Consider the following 18,222-nt stretch of genomic DNA (forward strand, 5'->3'; position numbering starts at 1 on the left):
GGCCAAGGAGAACCCTGGGTCATGTTTCCTTGTGTTGTGTGAAAGAGCATTGTGGGGCTGCGGGGGGTGGGAGGGAGACCTTCGGAAAGGAAGGTCCCCACGACTGCAAATTACATTTTGCGGGGCACTGAGGCGATTGGAGGATCGGGGCCATTTTATGCTGAATGTATTTTAGTAGTCAGCAATAATGCAATGTTATAACAGCGTTGTCTAAAGCAACAATTTAAAAAGGGCCATTCAGGATTTCTGTTATTTTTTTAAAGAAGGGATCCATATGCATCCATTTTGATAAGAAAAAATAAATTTCCCACCCCAAAAGCCCAGGATCTAAGCTCTCCTCCCCACATGGAAGTTATGGGGTCAGCTGAGAAAGACCAGAGCACTGATATTATTCAACCAGTTGAATCATTTCCTGTTTTCTGCCGTTCTTTGAATAATTCTCTAAGGCAGGCTGGAAATATTTGCAGATCCTCACGAACTTTGCTGGCTTGGAGGCCATGGGAACTATCCCGGGCCGGTTACGATTTGTCGGGAGGATGAGCCAGCTGCGCGTGTGTGTTTGTTTGTGTTGCACTGGATATGCCATGTCGAGGATGCTGCTTGATTAAGTGGCATCCACGACTCCATGATAAGCCTATAAGCCGGCCACAGCTGATCCATGGAGAAATGTGTTTGTCAGAGTGTCTAGGCTTGGTGCTGAAAGGCTGCATCCTGGTGAATTGAGGCTGTTCAGAGCAAGTCCTCTGTTACGAGTTTCAAGGTAGACACCCCTCCTTTGGGGACAACAGCTTGAGGAGAGCAGCTTCACCGATGCCCGGCATGCTGAAGTTTAAGGGCAAAGTTTCCCTGATGCCCGACATGCCGAAATTTAGGGGGAAATCTTCAGTGATGCTTGACATGCTGAAATTTTAGAGGAAAGCTTCGGTGAAGCCTGGCGAGCTGAAATTTGAGCGCTTGATGCAAACACTGGTCCCCATGCAAACACTGGTCCCGGTGGTTCAAAGGAGTTTTGTTACCCTGGACCTTGTGCAGTTGGGCAGAGGACGGAAGAGGTGCCACAGGGGTTTGGCACAGGGGGCTCTTTGGCACAGCTACGAAAAGGACAAAAACGGCACCTTCCTCCTTGTCGTGTGGCAGCTTGCGGCCTGCTCAGCTTTCCTAACCGAGCACAGTCTGCTCCGCTGTGGGTTGTAGCCTGGTGGTGCTTGGCTGTCCTCCCTTTCAGTAGCCAAAAAACCAGGCGGATTCTCGGGCACCTGTCGGCCCACCAGACGAGGTTGGCGGGCTGCAGGAACATCTCTGTGGAAGTCCACCTAGCCGTAACTCTGGCTGCTGGTGGAAGGGTGTTAAGGAGAGCATTTGCAGAATTGTGATGGTGCTTTTATTAAAGTCCCCCCCCTTCCTGGTCTATTCCCTGTGATTTCGTGATCCTGGTTGCTGCCGCCTCCCTTTCCTGGCAAAGTTAATCTCCGCAAATATTTAGTTTATCTTTCGCAGCTGCTTGCCACTCCCAAACATGAGCGAGTCCTCCGTAACCAAAGCAAACCAAAACATCCATCAGTTTACCTGCTCTGACCTTAACAGGCAGGATGTTCCCGCTGAAAGCATCTCTTGCGAACACCTGTCCTCCTGGAGGGTCCTGGGTGCCAAACTTCCTGGATTAGGATTGGGGGGAGGTCTGTGCATCTCCAAATGTAAACTTTCGAGGCGCCATCTTGAAGAAAAACTTGGGTGGGGGCGGTCCCGAGCGTCTGGCAGAATGGAAGAAAAGCAAGCAACCGATCTGGGTGCCAAACTGTTGACAGCCCTGTTTGTTTTAGGGAGTATGCATAGACGAACAACATTTTTTAAAATCTCCCTGTACCCTCAAGGTTTACATTGTATCGTATTTATTGTTTCCTCGTACGAAATAGCTAACACACAATACCCGCCTTAAAGTTTATCATCCCTACCGTATCAGACTAAGCACAGCACTCTGTTTCCAGGAAACGCCTAAGCAGACAGGAAGTCGTGCTTCAGCAGCATCTGGTATCCAGAAGTGCACTGCCTTGGAGCATGGAGGTTCTACTTCATTATCCTGCCTGATAGCTCTGTATGGGCAGGAGTTTGTTGACGAGCCTTTTAAGGCCATCTAAATTAAATTTCTAATTAATTTCTAAATTAAATTAGATTTTAAGACCGTCATGACAATGCCACAAGTTAATCACGCTTTTGAGTGAGGAAGTACTTCCTTTCCGTCTGTCCTGCATCAACTGCACATCAGCTTAAAAGCCAAGGTCTTAGAGCCCTGCTGGATCAGACCAGGGGTCACATGAACTCATGAAGCTGCCTTATACTGAATCAGACCCTTGAGGGTCCATCAAAGTCAGTATTGTCTGCTCAGACCGGCAGTGGCTCTCCAGGGTCTCAGGCAGAGGTCTTTCCCATCACCTACTTGCCTGGTCCCTTTAACTGGAGGTGCCGGGGATTGAACCTGGGACCTTCCCTGATGTTGCCTTCTAGCACTGGGTTTCATGCATAATTTTGTAAAACCCTTTAAATCCCCCACCGTCTTTTCTAGAACCATAAAAGGGCCAAATTCTTTATCCTTTCTCTTGTAGGGAAGGTGTTCGATTTCCTTGAGTATGTTGATCTGCCCTTTTCTGCACCTTTCTCTGTTCTGCAGAACCCTTTTTGAGATGGGAAGACCAGAATTGCACTCCGTATCCCAAATACGCCTGCACCCTAGATTTAGCGTTAAGAAAGCCTAGTTCGTACTTATGAGCAGTTAGAGCAGTTTACTGAAAATGCCAGGTCCCAGGTGTGTGCGTGTGTGAATGGGTGAGTATTCCTTCATTGTTCTGCTTTTTGGAAAAATAAACTGCTTATAGTGTTTACTTTCATCTTAAAATGCTCGGCCCTTCCCTTTAGGCTTGGACTCATCCGACTTCATGCCTAGCATATTTTTTTTATTATTATTAAGGCTGAGGCACTTACGCCAGAAATCACATGGTGGAAAGCAGAGCAAAATTTGAACGCAATCCAGATTTAATTTGGCCTGCTAGAACGAAATAACACGACATCCTGTTTTACTGAGCAACGCCGTCAGTCCATGGAATACAGGAATCCGCTTTAGGTTAGATAGTGGGGCATTATGTAGTTCTTACAATGCCGGTACAGCAATAATGCCCCGGACTTTAGTTGGTTAAAAGGATATAGCTTCTGCCTAGAAAGAAATTCGTAAAATCTGCTTCCCAAGCTCTGATTTGCCTCGTAACAATGCGTGGCATCTGAAGAAGCCCTCTAGCTGCTTGTAGCAGCTGCTGGTCCCTAAGCAAATGTTGGAGAGCTTCCAAATCTTTCTTCCTTCTCTCTCTCCTGAGATTTCCTCATTCCATGTATAAAAACATCTGGGCTGTTGTGCCTCAGCTTGGAAAAGGGAGTTGGGGAGAGGGAAAACCTTGAAGCGTAGCTGCTTTGAGCACTGGCTAGTACAGTCAGTACGAGGCTTCTCTCCACACTAGGCCTCATCAAGGGGAGATGCTGTGTATAGAGTCAGATCTTTGTGCAACCCATGAACAAACGCCCAGGGTCAGCTCCTTGGTTCTTCTAGCCTGGCAGTGGCTCTTCTGGCTGGTAGTAGCTCTGCCAGGCCTCAAGCAGGGGTATTTCCTAATTTTCCCACCTTGTAGCCTGATCTGGAGAACCGGGTTTGATTCCTCACTCCTCTACATGAGCGGCGGAGGCTAATCTGGGGAACTGGGTTTGTTTCCCCACTCCTACACATGAAGCCAGATGGGTGACCTTGGGCTAGTCACAGCTTTCTCAGTCCTGCCTACCTCACAGGGTGTCTGTTGTGGGGAGGGGAAGGGAAGGTGATTGTAAGCCGGTTTGATTCTCCCTTAAGTGGCAGAGAAAGTCAGCATATAAAAACCAACTCTTCTTCTTTGAAGGAAGACCTTAAAGGGTCTCCTTAAAGGGTCTGCGTGGTGGGTCAAAGGTAGAGCAGATCAGAAGGTTGACCCCTGGCAACAGTACCTTGTTAAGGTACAAAGCCACATGATCTTAACGTGCAGGCAGTTTCCCCCATCACTACAACACAGTGATGGGTGAAGCTGTATGTTCAAATGTCTCCCTTCTGCACAAGGGGGGGGGGGTCAATAATATGGAAATCTTAACAAGATTTAAGTCTCTGAGGAAGGTTTTAGGAAATATTTGAGGGCCCTTCCTTGGGCCTGTTAATTTCTCTTGAGGAACAAGAGCGCCTTTGAAAAGGGAGAGGAGGCTAATAGAAAATGGACTTGGTTGGCCTCGGGCTGAGGATCATCCGCGCTTGCTAGAGATAATCACTTAGAGACCCTTCTGGTAATCGGATTGTTTACCTGGCGTGTGTTCCCCCCCCCCCGAGATAATGAGCAGTCAGCCCTTGGGGAGATGGCTTCAGGTGGTAATTCTTTTCTGCAGCCTAGGTGTTTGGATGGCAAGGAGCAGTGGCGTGGTCAAATGTGATTGCTCTCTGCTTTCCTGCCCTCGGGATCTGGGTATGAGGCTGGGGCAGGGCCAAAATACACAATGTGCCCCACATGTGCGGGGTTACCAGTGCACTATCTGGCTCGCAGTCAAATGTATATTGGGGGAAACTCATCTAAAACAGCGCTTATTTGCTTTGCAATATGAGGGAGAAAAGCCCCCCCCCATCGTTTCCATGGGCAAAATTGAAGGAAACTGGTTGCTGCTTCTCCCTCTGCACAGTGCCGAGCAAATGAGCACTGTTTAAGGAGAGTTCCCCTGATGTACCTCTGACTGGGAGTTGGGTAGCGCCCCCATGACTCGGGACGTATCAGTCATATTGCGTATTTTGGCCCTTAGCGAGGGGCCAGTTCACACGACCAGTGAAATCAAGGGGATTACGCCTTCTCAGGACTGTGCTGTGTCAAGCCGCAGATTAGAGGGCGGCGTGTTTTAAAATGTCCCCCCGAGAGGAGGGAAACATTCCCCCCACATTAGAAAAACAGAGTGCCAGGGAGAAAGCTAGCTTGAACATTTCCCCCTGACAAGCTAGTTTTCCGCCTGCACTGATTTTGCTTTTCTGACATGTAGCCCACCATCTGGACGAGTCCTTTAATTCAGCTAGTAGTTTGACCCAACTTATGTTTTTGTTTAAGAGTCTCAGCCCACCTCTTTCCTCCAGGTCGCAGGTGTGTATACATATTAAAACTAGGCCTGGGAGAGAGAGAGGAGGCCTATGGGGGAAGTGGAGTCTGCTCTGAGGAAGAGTGTGGAGGAGAGGAGAGGAAGGGACTGCTGGCCATGAGAGCTAGTTCTGAAATATATACATACAAAGAAACTGAACTCTATGGATCTGTTCTGCTAACGACAGCGCGAGGAGATTGCCGCTCGCGCAGCACATCCATTTCTGACGGCCGAGGAAAGCAGAATGGATCCCTGTCAATCTATGACGTGCTCACCCTGCCCATTGAAGTGGGAGAGGGAGCCGAATGGGAGTTTCTAATTTTGTCCCTTTTGTCATTTAGCAAATGTATTAAATTTATTATTTCAAGACAATTGGCTTTTAAAAATAGACTCAATTAGAGGAAATGCATTTTTTAATCTGCCCCCTTTGGCCTTGGGGAGTGGGATGGGTGGGGTATCTCCTGTTCAGGGCTGTTTCCTTGCTTTATGTCTTCTCACTGTTATGTACCTTTTGTAAAAGAGAGAGAGAGAGAAATGAACATCACAATGCAATTTTTATTTTTATTTTAGGATTTGAATGGACAAGCCAAGGAACTGTGCCCGCGTCTCTGCCACCTCAAAAAAGGCCCCACGGGCTATGGGTTCAACCTCCACAGCGAGAAGTCCCGCCCCGGACAGTTCATCCGGTCAGTTGACTCAGATTCGCCGGCGTCGAATGCGGGGCTCCGACCACAGGATAAACTCGTGGAGGTAAGCGAGGGGGCTTCCAGGTGTGACGGGGCCCTGAGGACAAATCCGCCAGTGCTTGTGCCTCTTCCAGTCCGACATCTTTTAACCCTGCTGCTGGGTGACCACAGCGACTCCTCTCATGCCCCAAACTGCAGGATGGCCTGTGAATTTGAGTCCCAGTTCCTCTCTGGGAAAGACGCCCTTGTTGAGAGAGGACAACAGCATGGGTAACCTCACCTGGGCCCCCTCCCAGTCTTCTGTGTTTGTTGCTGCTGACCTGGCCTGCTTGAGGAGGCAGGACCCAATTGAGATTTTTGACACTTCAGGTAGAAAATGCAAAGGGCTCCCATCTTTTTAGAAAGCAAACAGATGGTCACTATCCTTTTCTTTAACAGAGCTTTCAAAATCTGTCTTCGAAGCCTCTGTCACACTGGCTGGGCCAGTCTTGTGATTCTTTCCCCCCCACTTCTCCAGCAAATTTCAGCACCCAAAACAGGGAGTGGTTGAGAAAAGCCTTTAAGCTGTCCAGTTGGTTCACCCATTCAGTTTTGGCTTACAGAACAGAAGGAATATATAATTTAAAAAACCTAAAAATTCCAGAAAGGGATGCGCCCCCAGCAGTGATCTTCGCTTGCCCTTTCTGCATTAACACCTGTCCTGCAGCAGATTTGGCTTTGTGGGGCCTCTCCTGCTTGCTCCTGGTATCTGAATCTTTAATGTGCTCAACAGCACCTGGGCAGGAGGGACAGAAAGAGAGAGAGAGGCCTTGGAGGAGGTGGGGATGTTGGGGGGGGGGGAAGACCAGCCTTCTTTCTCTTGCTGCTCAGCATGTCACCGATAGGGCCCTTTCATTATTTATTTAGCTGCCCCTGGCACGTTCCCCAGAGCCACAAAGAGGGAAGAGAGTGACCTGTGAAATTCAGAAACCTGATCCAGCGGCAATGGGCATAAATGTTTGATGCTCAAGAGCTCCTCTCCTTGGAGGGGTTTTGTCAGTGTAGTGGAGGAGCAAATTTTATTTTATCTGTCCCCCTCCCCAGGGTCACTGCTTTGTGCTCCACCTGTATACAGCTGTGCCAGGAACACCTTGAAAATATGCACATAACAGGCGGTGGGTATGGGCACGCAGGAAGAAATGCCATGGCCGTCTCCAGGGCTCCGACAGGACTAGAGGCGCTTGCGAGGCAGGGCTCAGAGAGGGGCTTTCGGGCTCGGCTCCAGCCGCCTCTTCCCGTCGAGGGCTTGGCCTGGCTCGTCCTGCAGGGAGGCTGCGTAGAAACCTCTCTCCCGGTGAAGGTGTTGCTAGGAAACGGAGGCCATCGAAAGAGCCGGCCTGTGGTTTTGTATTCCCAGCTGCTCTCCTTTAGGCCTATTGCGAGCGCTGTTTGGGGGGAAGGTCTCCAGTGAAAGGCCAGCCCACCTTCAGTCTCCAGAGCCCCATAGCTTGGGTAGAGCGAGGCTTCTTTCCGCTTCTGCATAGCCAGCATTGGCGGCTTCTCCCAAGGGGTCTTTCCCCAGGAGGGTTTATGGTGCCGCTGAGGTTCTTCCCCTCGTGGGGGGTGATGGTGGTGGCAGCGATGTAGCCCTTCTCACTGGGAAGGCCCCCAAGCAAAAAAAAACAACTAAAGAACTGAACCCTTTAAACACTTGTTTACCCCTTGTTATCCTGACATAACATTTCAGGAGTTCAAAACCCTTCACGCATGCAACCTTGGGGGACAGACCGGATCTGAAGGAGGCAGACCCGCCTGTTGAACCCCCACCCCCCCGCTCCAGTTCTGCCCCAGTAAAGCAGGGATGGGGGTCTGCTCGTGCGTGCGTGTCTTTTAGAATAGAAAGGGCTCCGTGTGTCCGTGGTGGGGAGGTCCTCCGCCCTTCCTCTGACTGAGGTGTTGCTTCTCCTTCGGCCCGCCTCCCCAGGCCCTTCTGTCTCCATCCGAGAACAGACTGCAGGCAAAAGGAAGCTACCCCCAAGCAGCTTGGGGTTTGCTATTTTGTCTTTGGTTTCAGCTGGGGATGTTTTAACGACTGTTGTAAGCGGTCTTGAGCCAAGAGGAAAGCCGGGATAGATATGTTTTAGTAAATAAATAATGCAAACAAACAAAAACCCAAACCCAAAACCCTTTATACACGACTGGGGTAAATGCAGGTTTAAACAAAGAGGTCTGAGGCCGTCGCTTGCTGTTTGGCCCCAAGTCATCTTCACGACGACCCTGCAAGGGTAGCTCACAGGGCAGTCCTAGGCAAAGTTGTTCCCTTTTCAGCCCAGCGAGACCAATAGACTTGGAAGGGGATAGCTGTGCTTAGGATGGAAACTGTCGGTGCGGCTAGCCCTAAACTGAGGATATGGGTAAGGGTGCGGGGGCTGAACTGAACAGGCCTCCCCAAATGCATTTGCGGTTCAGGTGACATTTGAACCAGGAACTTCCCTGGTATGAGTGCCATATTTGCTTTTGTTTTTAAAGCCTACAGCATGATGAACTGAAGGCGGTTGCTTTGCATTGTCAGGTGACAATCGGGGCCTCCTGTGCATGAAGGAGGAGGGGGATCATTATCTGCCCTGACAAAAGCATCGCTATTGTTTGCCTAGGCGGCTCTCTGCTCTCCAGTGAATTCTCCCTTTGTCCTTATCTGAAACAGCCTGATCCACTGCCCAGCTATTCCCTCCGCTTCTGCTGGGTTCCTCCTTTGTTAGCAGAAAAGAACCCCCTTTTAGCTCTTTCTAAACCTATGTTTTTTTTAAAGTACATTTTCATTAACAAAATAAAACCTTGTGCTTCATTTCACCACCAGTGGTGGACCTGGGAATCTCTCACCCCGCCTACATTTGGTCCCGTGATTTTTAAAATCCAGTGAGTTGATTTAATATTTGCAGCGGTGTGTGGAGAGGGGGGGGGGTTAACCCCTGTATATTGAATCAAGCATCAACATTGGCCAATGCAGATTCCTCGAGGTCCCAGCTTTTCTGCTGACCTATATCTTTTATACCAGCGTAACTGCCATGGTGTCCTTCTAAAGCATCCTGGGAATTGTAATTTTGGAGGGTGAAATGAATGCCACATGAAGCTGCCTTATACTGAATCAGACCCTCGGTCCATCGAAGTCAGTATTGTCTACTTTGACGGGTAGTGGCTCTCCAGGGTCTCAGGCAGAAAAGGGTCTTTCACATCACCTACTTGCCTAGTCCCTTTAACTGGAGATGCCGGGGAATTCAACCTGGGACCTTCTTCATGCCAAGCAGGGGCTCTACCACTGAGCCATGGCCCCTCCCTCCTCAGACCACCACTTCCCCACCTGAGCTGGACTTCCCAGGATTCCCTGGGCAGAAGGGGGGAACCGCGAAACCAGTGGTAGTTTTGGTCATTTGTGCAAGTTTTCGAACCAAAGCAGCAGTTCTGCTTTTTGCTGCCTGTCAGCTCAGTTCTCAGACAATTGCCTCCCTCGTTTTCCCCTCCTGCAGGTCAACGGGATCAACGTGGAGGGCATGAAGCATTCCGAGGTCGTGGCCCACATCAAATCCAAGGAGAGCGAAGCCAAGTTGCTGGTGGTGGACCCCAGGACAGAGGAGCACTTCAAGAAGCTGGGCATTGTCCCTACCGAGGAGCACGTCAGAGGTGAGTCGCCCTTCCCAGGAATCGGCTTGGTGGCGAAGAGCAGGAAAGAGAGAAGGAGCTGGGTGCGTTTCTCACTTTCTCCATGCTCAGTAGACATGCGATAGGTCCCCCCACACACACATCTGTTTTTTCACGCATGAGATGCGGTAAAACATTAGAAATGTCGACTGCGGGTTATACCCTCTGAGAGCACTTGCTTACCAGGCCTCAGCTCCAGTACGTATTTTTTAATGCTAGAATTCAGCCTCAGGACCCAATGAATGTGGACATGCTCCTGCCGTTATACCCGGTTGCAGTTTTCTCAGCTAGTGAGGGCCTTTTCCATCTAGCTCTCAATAATAAACTTGTTGCAGCATTTTGAACTAACTGGAGTCTCCAAGTTGACTTCGAGGAGAGACCTGGAGCATTGATTAAAAAAGGATCCTCTTCCAATGAGCCCTGTAGAACCACTTCCCTTTCATGCCCAGGCTTGGCCAGGCAGGAGAGTTGCTCTGTGCATGGACAGAGTTCCTTTCCTGTGCCACTGAATAACCGCAGGCGGCTGTCACACGTAGGGATGAAGGGGCGGGAGTTACGACAACGGGCATTTCACAAACAAGGCGCTGGCTTGGCTGGTCTCTTGGCACCCCGGGGGTCAGCCACAAGCGAAGGGCAGCCGTTTCCTGAGACAGGAATAATTGGTCCTGCTAATTGGAACTTCTACCCATAATCCTAGCTTCTGTGAGCTGCCAGCTGAAGCCCTGCAGCATTGTGAGGGGCGGATCGCCACATTCCACCCGACGCCTCCCCCCCTCTTTCCTCCTTGGCTGGCCTGAATGAAGAGTTCTGTGTGTTTCTAACCCAGCTGTTTCTTATCTAAGCGGAGTTCTTGTCTCTAGCGCTGGATTGTCTTTTCCTGGCCTTCAACAGAGAGAAGAATCCAAAGGAACGACTTGGAACGATTCAGAGATGGGGGGAGGGAATGGTGTCAGATGCGCCGGAGTGAACCAGAGAGAGGAGCCAGAGATACTTTCTTCTTGGCACGGGGGATAATCAACCCCCTGTTCTCCTCTCGAGGAGAGGCGGCCCCGCTTGACAAAAGCGAGCCTGAACGACTGGGTGTCTCTTTGAGAACGAGGCCTGGTTTTAAAAAGGCAAACGGCATGGCTGAAATCTGTTTTCCTGTCCCTCCTTTTTTTGGTGTGGTTTTTTTTTTTTTTTTGAGGGGTCTGCTTAGATATCTGCCAACTTCATGCTGAGTTACAAGCAAAGGGAAGGGGGTCAGACAACAAAATGACCTCTTTAGAGTAAGGACCGTAGACTGTCGTTTGCCAAGCTGGAGGTTTCCTCCTGATTAGAAAGCCAATGTGAGGATGTGGTTAAAGTGTTGGGGTAGGATTTGGGTTCAAACCCACATACTGCCGTGACCTTGGGCTGGTTACTGTCTCCTTCAGCCTCGCCTAATGCACAAGGTTGTTGTGAGGATAAAACAGGGAAAGGAGAAATCATGCATGCTGCTCTGATCTTCTTGGAGTAGGGAAAGGGCGGGGGGAGAAGGTACAGATAGGTAGTTTGCGAAAAGGGACACCTATGAACTTTTGTTCAGCTACGGCTATTCAGATGAAACACCCATTTCCCACGTTTGCTTTTGACAAGGTGAAAACAGGTGACCATCTGAGATACGGGAGAGGTCGCTTTGTGGAGGGTTTTGTATCGAGGACATTTGAGGATCTGTGTCCAAATTCCCACCCCAGCTTGTGCTGGCTTGCAGACTGGGATATTCCCCAGTGCAAGAGAATTATAAATAATGTACACAAATAAAACTCCTGCTGTGATCTGGGGGAAGGGGGGCTCTCCCCCCCCCCCCCAGAAGCGCTTCATTACGTACTATTATGCCCAGGGTTGGCACAATCCGGAGCTGACCCTGGCTCAGGCCAGCAACACATAACTAATTATTTGAGGCTTAAACTTTGTGTGCCGTGCAGTCTGGATTTGTGTAAAACCGTGTTCTGCATTCAAGGGGGAGGGGCTTTGGCTCAGTGGTAGAGCATCTGCTTGGCATGCAGGAGGTCCCAGGGTCAATCTCTGGCACCTCCAGTTAAAGAGACTAGGCAGGTAGGTGATGTGAAAGACCTCTGCCTGAGACCTTGGAGAGCCGCTGCCAGTCTGAGTAGACCATACTGACTTTGATGGACCAAGGGTCTGATTCAGTATAAGGCAACTTCATGTGTTCATTTGTTCAACCGGCTGTCTCTCTCTGCTTTGTTTTCAGGTGGGGTTCCTCAGCCCATGACCAACGGGTCAGCGCAAACACAGGTAAGAGAGCCGCCAGCCCATTTTGTTTAGGAGGTATGTCAGAACTTAGAGTGCAGATTTCACCCTGACACGTGTGAATTCAGCATTTTTCAAGAGAAAACGTTTTCGACCATGGGGAACGCCGCCTCAATCTCTCCAGACTCTTCCTTACGTTCTCTGAGATTTCAACCGGCAGTGCCCAGATGCTCCATGGCGTGTCTTTGCTAGGGTAGAAAACAAAACAATCCACTTGTAGATCCAGTGATGAGGTCATGGTCCCACTGTGCTGAGCTTGGCGAGAGAAATGCCAGTCAAACCCCAATCCAGCGAGACGGAAAGATTTTCTTCCAAGTATTCCGTCTCTCTTGTCCTCTGGAAGCAGTGGGGCACTGCGGTGGAAGACATTGCTGGTCGGCACCCAGAGGAGTACCCCAAGCGAGGCTTGGCCAGCCCATGACTCTTTTCCCTCATGTCCCTCAGCTGTGTATCCCCCATCCTCTTTAGCCCCCTCCTCCCCAGAGGTTAGCAGAAATCTCAAGAGGCGCTTCTGCATCTGGCTCCATGGCGCCCTTATCCACCCGGTAATAAACATGTTTCCATTCCTAACAGCTGAACGGCGGATCTGTGTCTTCGTCCCACAGCGATTGCCAAAGTCCTGAGAAAGAATCGGAGGTAAAAGAAACAGCCTTTCTTATCCTGCCTCGCTGCTGAATGGGAACGTCCCTTGCCTTCTGCCCTGGGACGTCTTCATTCTCTGGGCCTTGCAAATCTTGGCGTCCTCCCCGCTTTCAGCTCCCCCCTGGTTCAGGCTCTGCCTGACCCACCCCCCTGTTCAGCATCTTCAAGACCCTCTTCTCTTAAGCGCCTGCTTCTCTGCGTAGACAAAGGTGTTCTTCTCTCTGCTGGCCTTCCGTCTGTCTGCCTCTCTCCCACCCAGGCGATTCTGGAGTCGTGTCGCCTCCTCCTGTTCCTGTGCCGGCTCCCTGTTGCTTCCTACGTCTCTTTTCCAAGCTTCTAGTCCCCTGCTTCTAGTCCCCGCTGCCGCCCACCAATTAACCAATGGGAGCCATTGTGGTGTCATGGGTTAAGAGTGGTGGTTTGGAGCGGTGGACTCTGATCTGGAGAACCAGGTTTGATTCCCCACTTCTCCACATGAGCGGTGGAGGCTAATCTGGTGAACCAGGTTGGTTTCCCCACTCCTACACATGAAGCCAGCTGGGTGACCTTGGGCTAGTCACACCCTCTCAGCCCCACCTACCTCACAGGGTGTCTGTTGTGGGCAATGGAAGGGAAGGGGATTGTAAGCCGGTTTGAGTCTCCCTTAAGTGGTAGAGAAAGTCGGCATATAAAAAACAACTCTTCTTCTCCTCCTGAGGACAACATTATCACCGAATGCACCCCAAGCACAAGCAGAAAATTAGGACGTACGTACAGATCTCAAGCAGACGGTCAACAAGACCTTTGTGTCCAGCAAACATGGGCCGACTTCTTTACATGAGGCTGGATTTTTGCTGCTTTTTAAAGGGGAGAAATCCCGGATTTTATGCTCTTTGGCCAAGTGAGCGATATAAAACGGCACCCCCTCTGCTGGCTGTTGGAAGCCATTGCAAGCAAGGAGAAAAGTCTGCCTAGAATCTCCCCCCACAATTTGCCCCCCAAACGGCTGAATTCCCCCAAGATTTATAGCTTGCCCTGGTGGGCACACAAGTCCCTCATGAAGAATCACCGTTGCAGCTCTGCATATGCGAAGACTCTCCGCTGGAGGATTTTGGGTACATTATATTTGACTTTGGACCATCCTTTCTGTTTTCATCCTCTTCTGTTGCTCTCCCCATTCCATCTTTGCCTCCCCCCCCTCCCCGGTCCTGGAAGACGTCATACATAGAATTTTTCCTCTGTCTCCTGATTCCAAACGTACCACTCTCTCGCTATTTACGAACCCTGGAAACATCTGCCGCGTTCCCTCCCAAAGGTGGCCGGAGCGAGCCGAACTGTCTTTCCTCGTTTTATCCTTTGGGGACCGTTTTATCCTTTGGAGAGGCTAGAACAAAGCAAGCTGTTCTGAATCTGTAGAAAATCCATCGGCAACATAAAACTATTTCTCCCTTCGGCATACTTGCAAGCAAATATCCAGCCTCTTCCCCCCCCCCAACTCCAGTTAAAAAGCTTAATTACATTCAAATGCGAGGGGAAATATTGAAATGCCGTGTGGCTTATTCCTTCCCTTCCCCCTTCTTTTAAAGGGGAAAATGCTTGATTAAAGAGACTTTTTCAAAGACCACAGAGAGGGCTTGAATTACTGCCGACCGCTTCAGGCTATTGCAAAGGAGAGAAGAAGGGCTCTTGAGTTGTTTGGAGTCCAAACTCCTGCATTCTTTCCATGCTTTTGGAGCGAGGGGTGGGGAGCGCTTTCCTGGTCTTGTACGGGTTTTGCCAGATGCAACAGCTGTCTTAGCACGGGCACCGCCTCAGATGTGCCATGTCGCTGGGCCCTGATTCTGCCAGAAGGCGTCCAGGTTTGGGCAGAAGCCTGGCTGGCAACGAATTTAGTCCCCGGCCCACTTTGGCAGGGAAGCCGGAGGCCCCGCTACCAGCCACAAAGGGTCTCCCTTAACTTTGTGTTGCTTTAACTACGTCGAGGACAGCCTTTGTGGAAGGGGATGCGGCTCAGTGGTTTGAGCATCCACTTTGCTCTTAGATGGTCCCAGGTCTCTGCAGTTGAAAGGATCAGGCAGGAGGTGATGTGGGAGACCTCAGCCCTGGGCACTCGGAGAGCTGCTGCCGTCAGAGGGGGCAATTCTGACTTTGGTGGACCAATGGTCTGACTTGGTGTAAGGACGCTTCATGGGTTTATGTGTCTGGGGGCCCCTGGGGGGGCTCTCCCCTGATGGGTCCCTTCCTCCCCTACTGGAACAGAACTGTGCCTGTGGAGAATTCTGTGATTCTATGGTTCTCTTTTATGAAAATGTCAGGCGAGAGGTTCTGTCATAGATAGGAACGGGTGTGAAGGGGATGTTATGTTAGAGGTCCTCAACACACACAAAGGAAGCTCAAGTGCAGGGGAGAAAAGGAGTAATTTGAAAAATACACTGGGAAAGGAGAGAGAGAATAAAAACCCATACAGTGGTGGCAGCTGCCACTCAAACAACGGGATTTTAAACTGTCCAGCCAATCAGATCACCAGTTGCCAATATAAGAACATAAGAAAGGCCATGCTGGATCAGACCAAGGCCCATCAAGTCCAGCAGTCTGTTCACACAGGGGCCAACCAGGTGCTCCTAGGAAGCCCCCAAACAAGACGGCTGCAGCAGCACCATCCTGCCTGTCTTCCACAGCACCTCATATAATAGGCCTGCTCCTCTGATCAATCAGAAGACCTGCTGGTGCAAAAGCCCCACCTGGCCCCAAATCCACTTTCTAATCATGGTTGGTGGGTGCCAGGAAAAGTGTTGGTCGGTGCCATGGTGCCCTTGGGTGCCATGATGGGGATCCCTGGTATATGTAACAGAGAGGAAATGTTTCGTTGGAGAACTAGGGTGTATTTTGGATTAGTGTTAAATCTGATGAGAGGGTGTGTTTTTACTCTAGTAACTCAAAACCAATTCCCCCCCCCCACACCGGTTCCCCCTCCTCCCCTTTAGGTGGAAGAACCCGGCAAAAAGGATCCCTTCGAAGAGAGCGGCTTGGACTTGAGTCCAACGGCAGCGGAAGCCAAAGAGAAAGTGCGGGCCAAGCGGGTGAACAAGCGGGCCCCACAGATGGACTGGAACAAGAAGCGGGAGATTTTCAGCAACTTCTGAGCCCCCTGTCCAGCCAGGCCTCCCTTCCTTCCCCCCCCCCACCGCAGCCGCCAGACATTTGAAACGTGCACGAATCCTGCCCGCCCCTCTCTGGGCCCAGCTTCAAGGCACTCCACGCCCCGGCTTTGCCTCCATAGGTTTACATTGCTCTGTGCAAGGCAGATTTTGAAAGCATCTTCTCTTTTGCAAAAGCAGTTGAAGAAGGGGAGAGAGATGGGAACTGCTGAGCTCAGCGTCGTCGTAAACGTGACGTCTCGTTTCCAACAAAGAGCAAGAAAGGTGTGAAAAGAGAGCGTTTTTGTTTTAACGATGGATCTCTTAAACCTGCAATATTTAGAATATATTATTTATAGGTCCATTTTTATATAATTAACTGTGGGGGTTTCTTTTTCCTTTTTGTTTCTCTTTTTAGATATTTTAAAAATATTTTTACATCTCAGAGAGAGCCTGTTTTTTGCTCTGCTCAATGGAAGGCTACGGTTCACACCGCTTCGGGCTACAGTGTAGACATTCTCATAATTTTTTCTGGCTGACCATTCCAGTCTTCTCTCTTGCTCAAAGTTTGGAATTAAAAGAAAGAAAGAAGGTGGGGGGACACACCACCCTTTTCATCTGGTTTTAGTTAACGCTCGCAACACCCCTCTGCTCGAGCTTTAGCGCACAACAAACCCTTTTCCAGCTTTTTTTCCATGCATAGTCCCTCCCCCCGTCCCAGTTTCCACCTTTTTAGAACAACTCCGCTTACTGAGATTTTTTTTGGTTAAAAGCCTCCAGACTAGTAAATATGGGGATTCCATGTTTTGCAGCACACCACGATGACTGGGCGAAAGGCCTTGCCAACACTCTGGGGGGAGAGAAACATGAATCCTGACATTTACGAGGAATTCTGATCTGAATTCATTTTGGCTGGAAACATCCTTTCTAGCAAAGCACGGCTGAAGGCTTTGTCTGCAGGTAGGCCGAGACCTTCCTGGAGACGGTTTTTCTGGGGGGGGGACGGACGGTTTTGTCCTGGCAAACAAGGGGCGACGCAAACGTCTGCAAGGCGGCTTTTCCAAACAGCACACAACTTACTTGAGCATTGCTTACATCTCCACTGGTTGTCACTCATTTCTGCTTCCAGGGCTGCAAAAAGACCTTTAATTTTGCTGCTTTTTGCTGGGCTACACAGTTAACCAGTCCTTCTGTTCGGGTACGCGTTGTGCGAAGAAGCATTAGCCAGCGGTAGGTTTATGTGTAAGGAACCTTTCTAGAGGCAACATCTGGGGTGGGGGACAGAACCAAGAATCAGGTCTTCGGTTTGTTCTCCACCAATGCCATCCCGCGGTTAGGGAAGGGAGGATGATCTCTGGCCTCAGAAGTCGAGGCAGCTGCGCACAGGAAGCCCGGTGTGGAGACCACTTCCTTGGGTGGGATTTGGAGGCTGTTTAGGGGTACAAGGAGAGTCCGACTGGCCCCACAGGGCAGGGGCCATGGGGAAGAGCCTGTGGGGAAACCGCAAGAGCTGTGCAAGAGGAGGTTACGGCACATGTGAATTACTGGGAGGGAGCCGGCTGGATTTCCTGCCTCCGGCTCCCTCATGCGAGGCTTGGCCTGAGAGAGAGCAGAGCCCAGGACCCGGGCTTGCCCGTGGTTACTGAACTGCAAGCCCCTTTCTAGGCGTGTTGTCCCACATAATTCGGTTGTGGCATGCCCTCCAGAGTAACCTCTTCAAGCGAGTGCCACGTAACCGCTGGTGCTTCCCACCCCCCACCCCCGTGAGAAGAGGCACCACTGAGCATCCCTGCGGAACGGATGGTGCAGCGGCAGTGCCTCCAGAGAAGCCAGGGGTCAGTTCTCCGGCCAAGCCCACCCATGTGACTGCTTGGAGCAGCACAGAGAGGTAGGGCACTAGTGCGCTGCAGGGGCTGGGTTCACTCCTGTCCATCAGCAACGCACAGTGCCCCTGACCTCCCCTCCTGGGTCTGTGCGGCCCCCGGTTGCGGCCCTTGCCCTGTGGCCGTAGGGCCTTGGCTGGGACCAGGCCGAAGGAAGAGAAGTAAAGATTCCAACTTTCCTAACAGGGTTGGTAGGACCAAACACTGTTTCTTGCAGGTGGTGGTGTGGGGAACTGCACAAAATCTTGTTGCCTTTTGCCCATCAAACCATGAATCTCCTTCCACCTGCTTTTTACAACCACTTCCCCCCCAAAAAAAATCAAACATTGAGCCATATGGGATGCAATTATTATTTCCTTTAAAAAAAAGAAAGAAATGCAGATTAATGCACACAAACCTTCTCCCCTTTCTGTCAGGGCATAAACGTATGTTAGTGTATAAGGAAAAGACTTTGATGCTCAGATGCTGTCAGGTGAGTAAGCTACCTGGGGCTTTGCATAGATTTTGTACATAACTTGAATTGGGGGGGGGGAAAGGTGCCTTAGATCCTTTTCTGTTTCTTTTGTGAGATGGCTGCAGCGGAGAAAAGCAGGCCAGGTAACTTGCCACCCTCCTTAGGATGCAGCTTCTTTGTACAGCCTCGCAAAAGGGCTTTTCCCAGAAGGCTTTGAGAGAGATAAATTGGGAAGCCCGTTGCAGGAAGAGTTAGTTGTAAATGGGTATGCTCCTACCCTTCAAATTCTGCAATTTATCCTA

At 50.4% G+C, this 18,222-nt stretch overlaps 1 protein-coding gene across 1 annotated transcript in view; it reads left to right on the forward strand.

Annotated features, from left to right (window-relative positions):
- The window catches only part of NHERF2 (NHERF family PDZ scaffold protein 2), a 38,193-nt gene extending 22,567 nt beyond the window's left edge, over positions 1–15,626 (forward strand). Inside the window, exons 3-7 of the mRNA XM_056866179.1 lie at positions 5,743–5,922; positions 9,362–9,515; positions 11,767–11,810; positions 12,399–12,461; positions 15,431–15,626. Coding sequence (XP_056722157.1) covers positions 5,743–5,922; positions 9,362–9,515; positions 11,767–11,810; positions 12,399–12,461; positions 15,431–15,589 — 600 coding nt within the window. The 3' untranslated portion in view covers positions 15,590–15,626. The remainder of the gene's footprint in view (positions 1–5,742; positions 5,923–9,361; positions 9,516–11,766; positions 11,811–12,398; positions 12,462–15,430) is intronic.
- The last annotated feature ends 2,596 nt before the right edge of the window (positions 15,627–18,222 follow it).

Source organism: Euleptes europaea, chromosome 21 (genome assembly GCF_029931775.1).
Source record: "Euleptes europaea isolate rEulEur1 chromosome 21, rEulEur1.hap1, whole genome shotgun sequence".
NCBI classification, from domain to species: Eukaryota; Metazoa; Chordata; class Lepidosauria; order Squamata; family Sphaerodactylidae; genus Euleptes; species Euleptes europaea.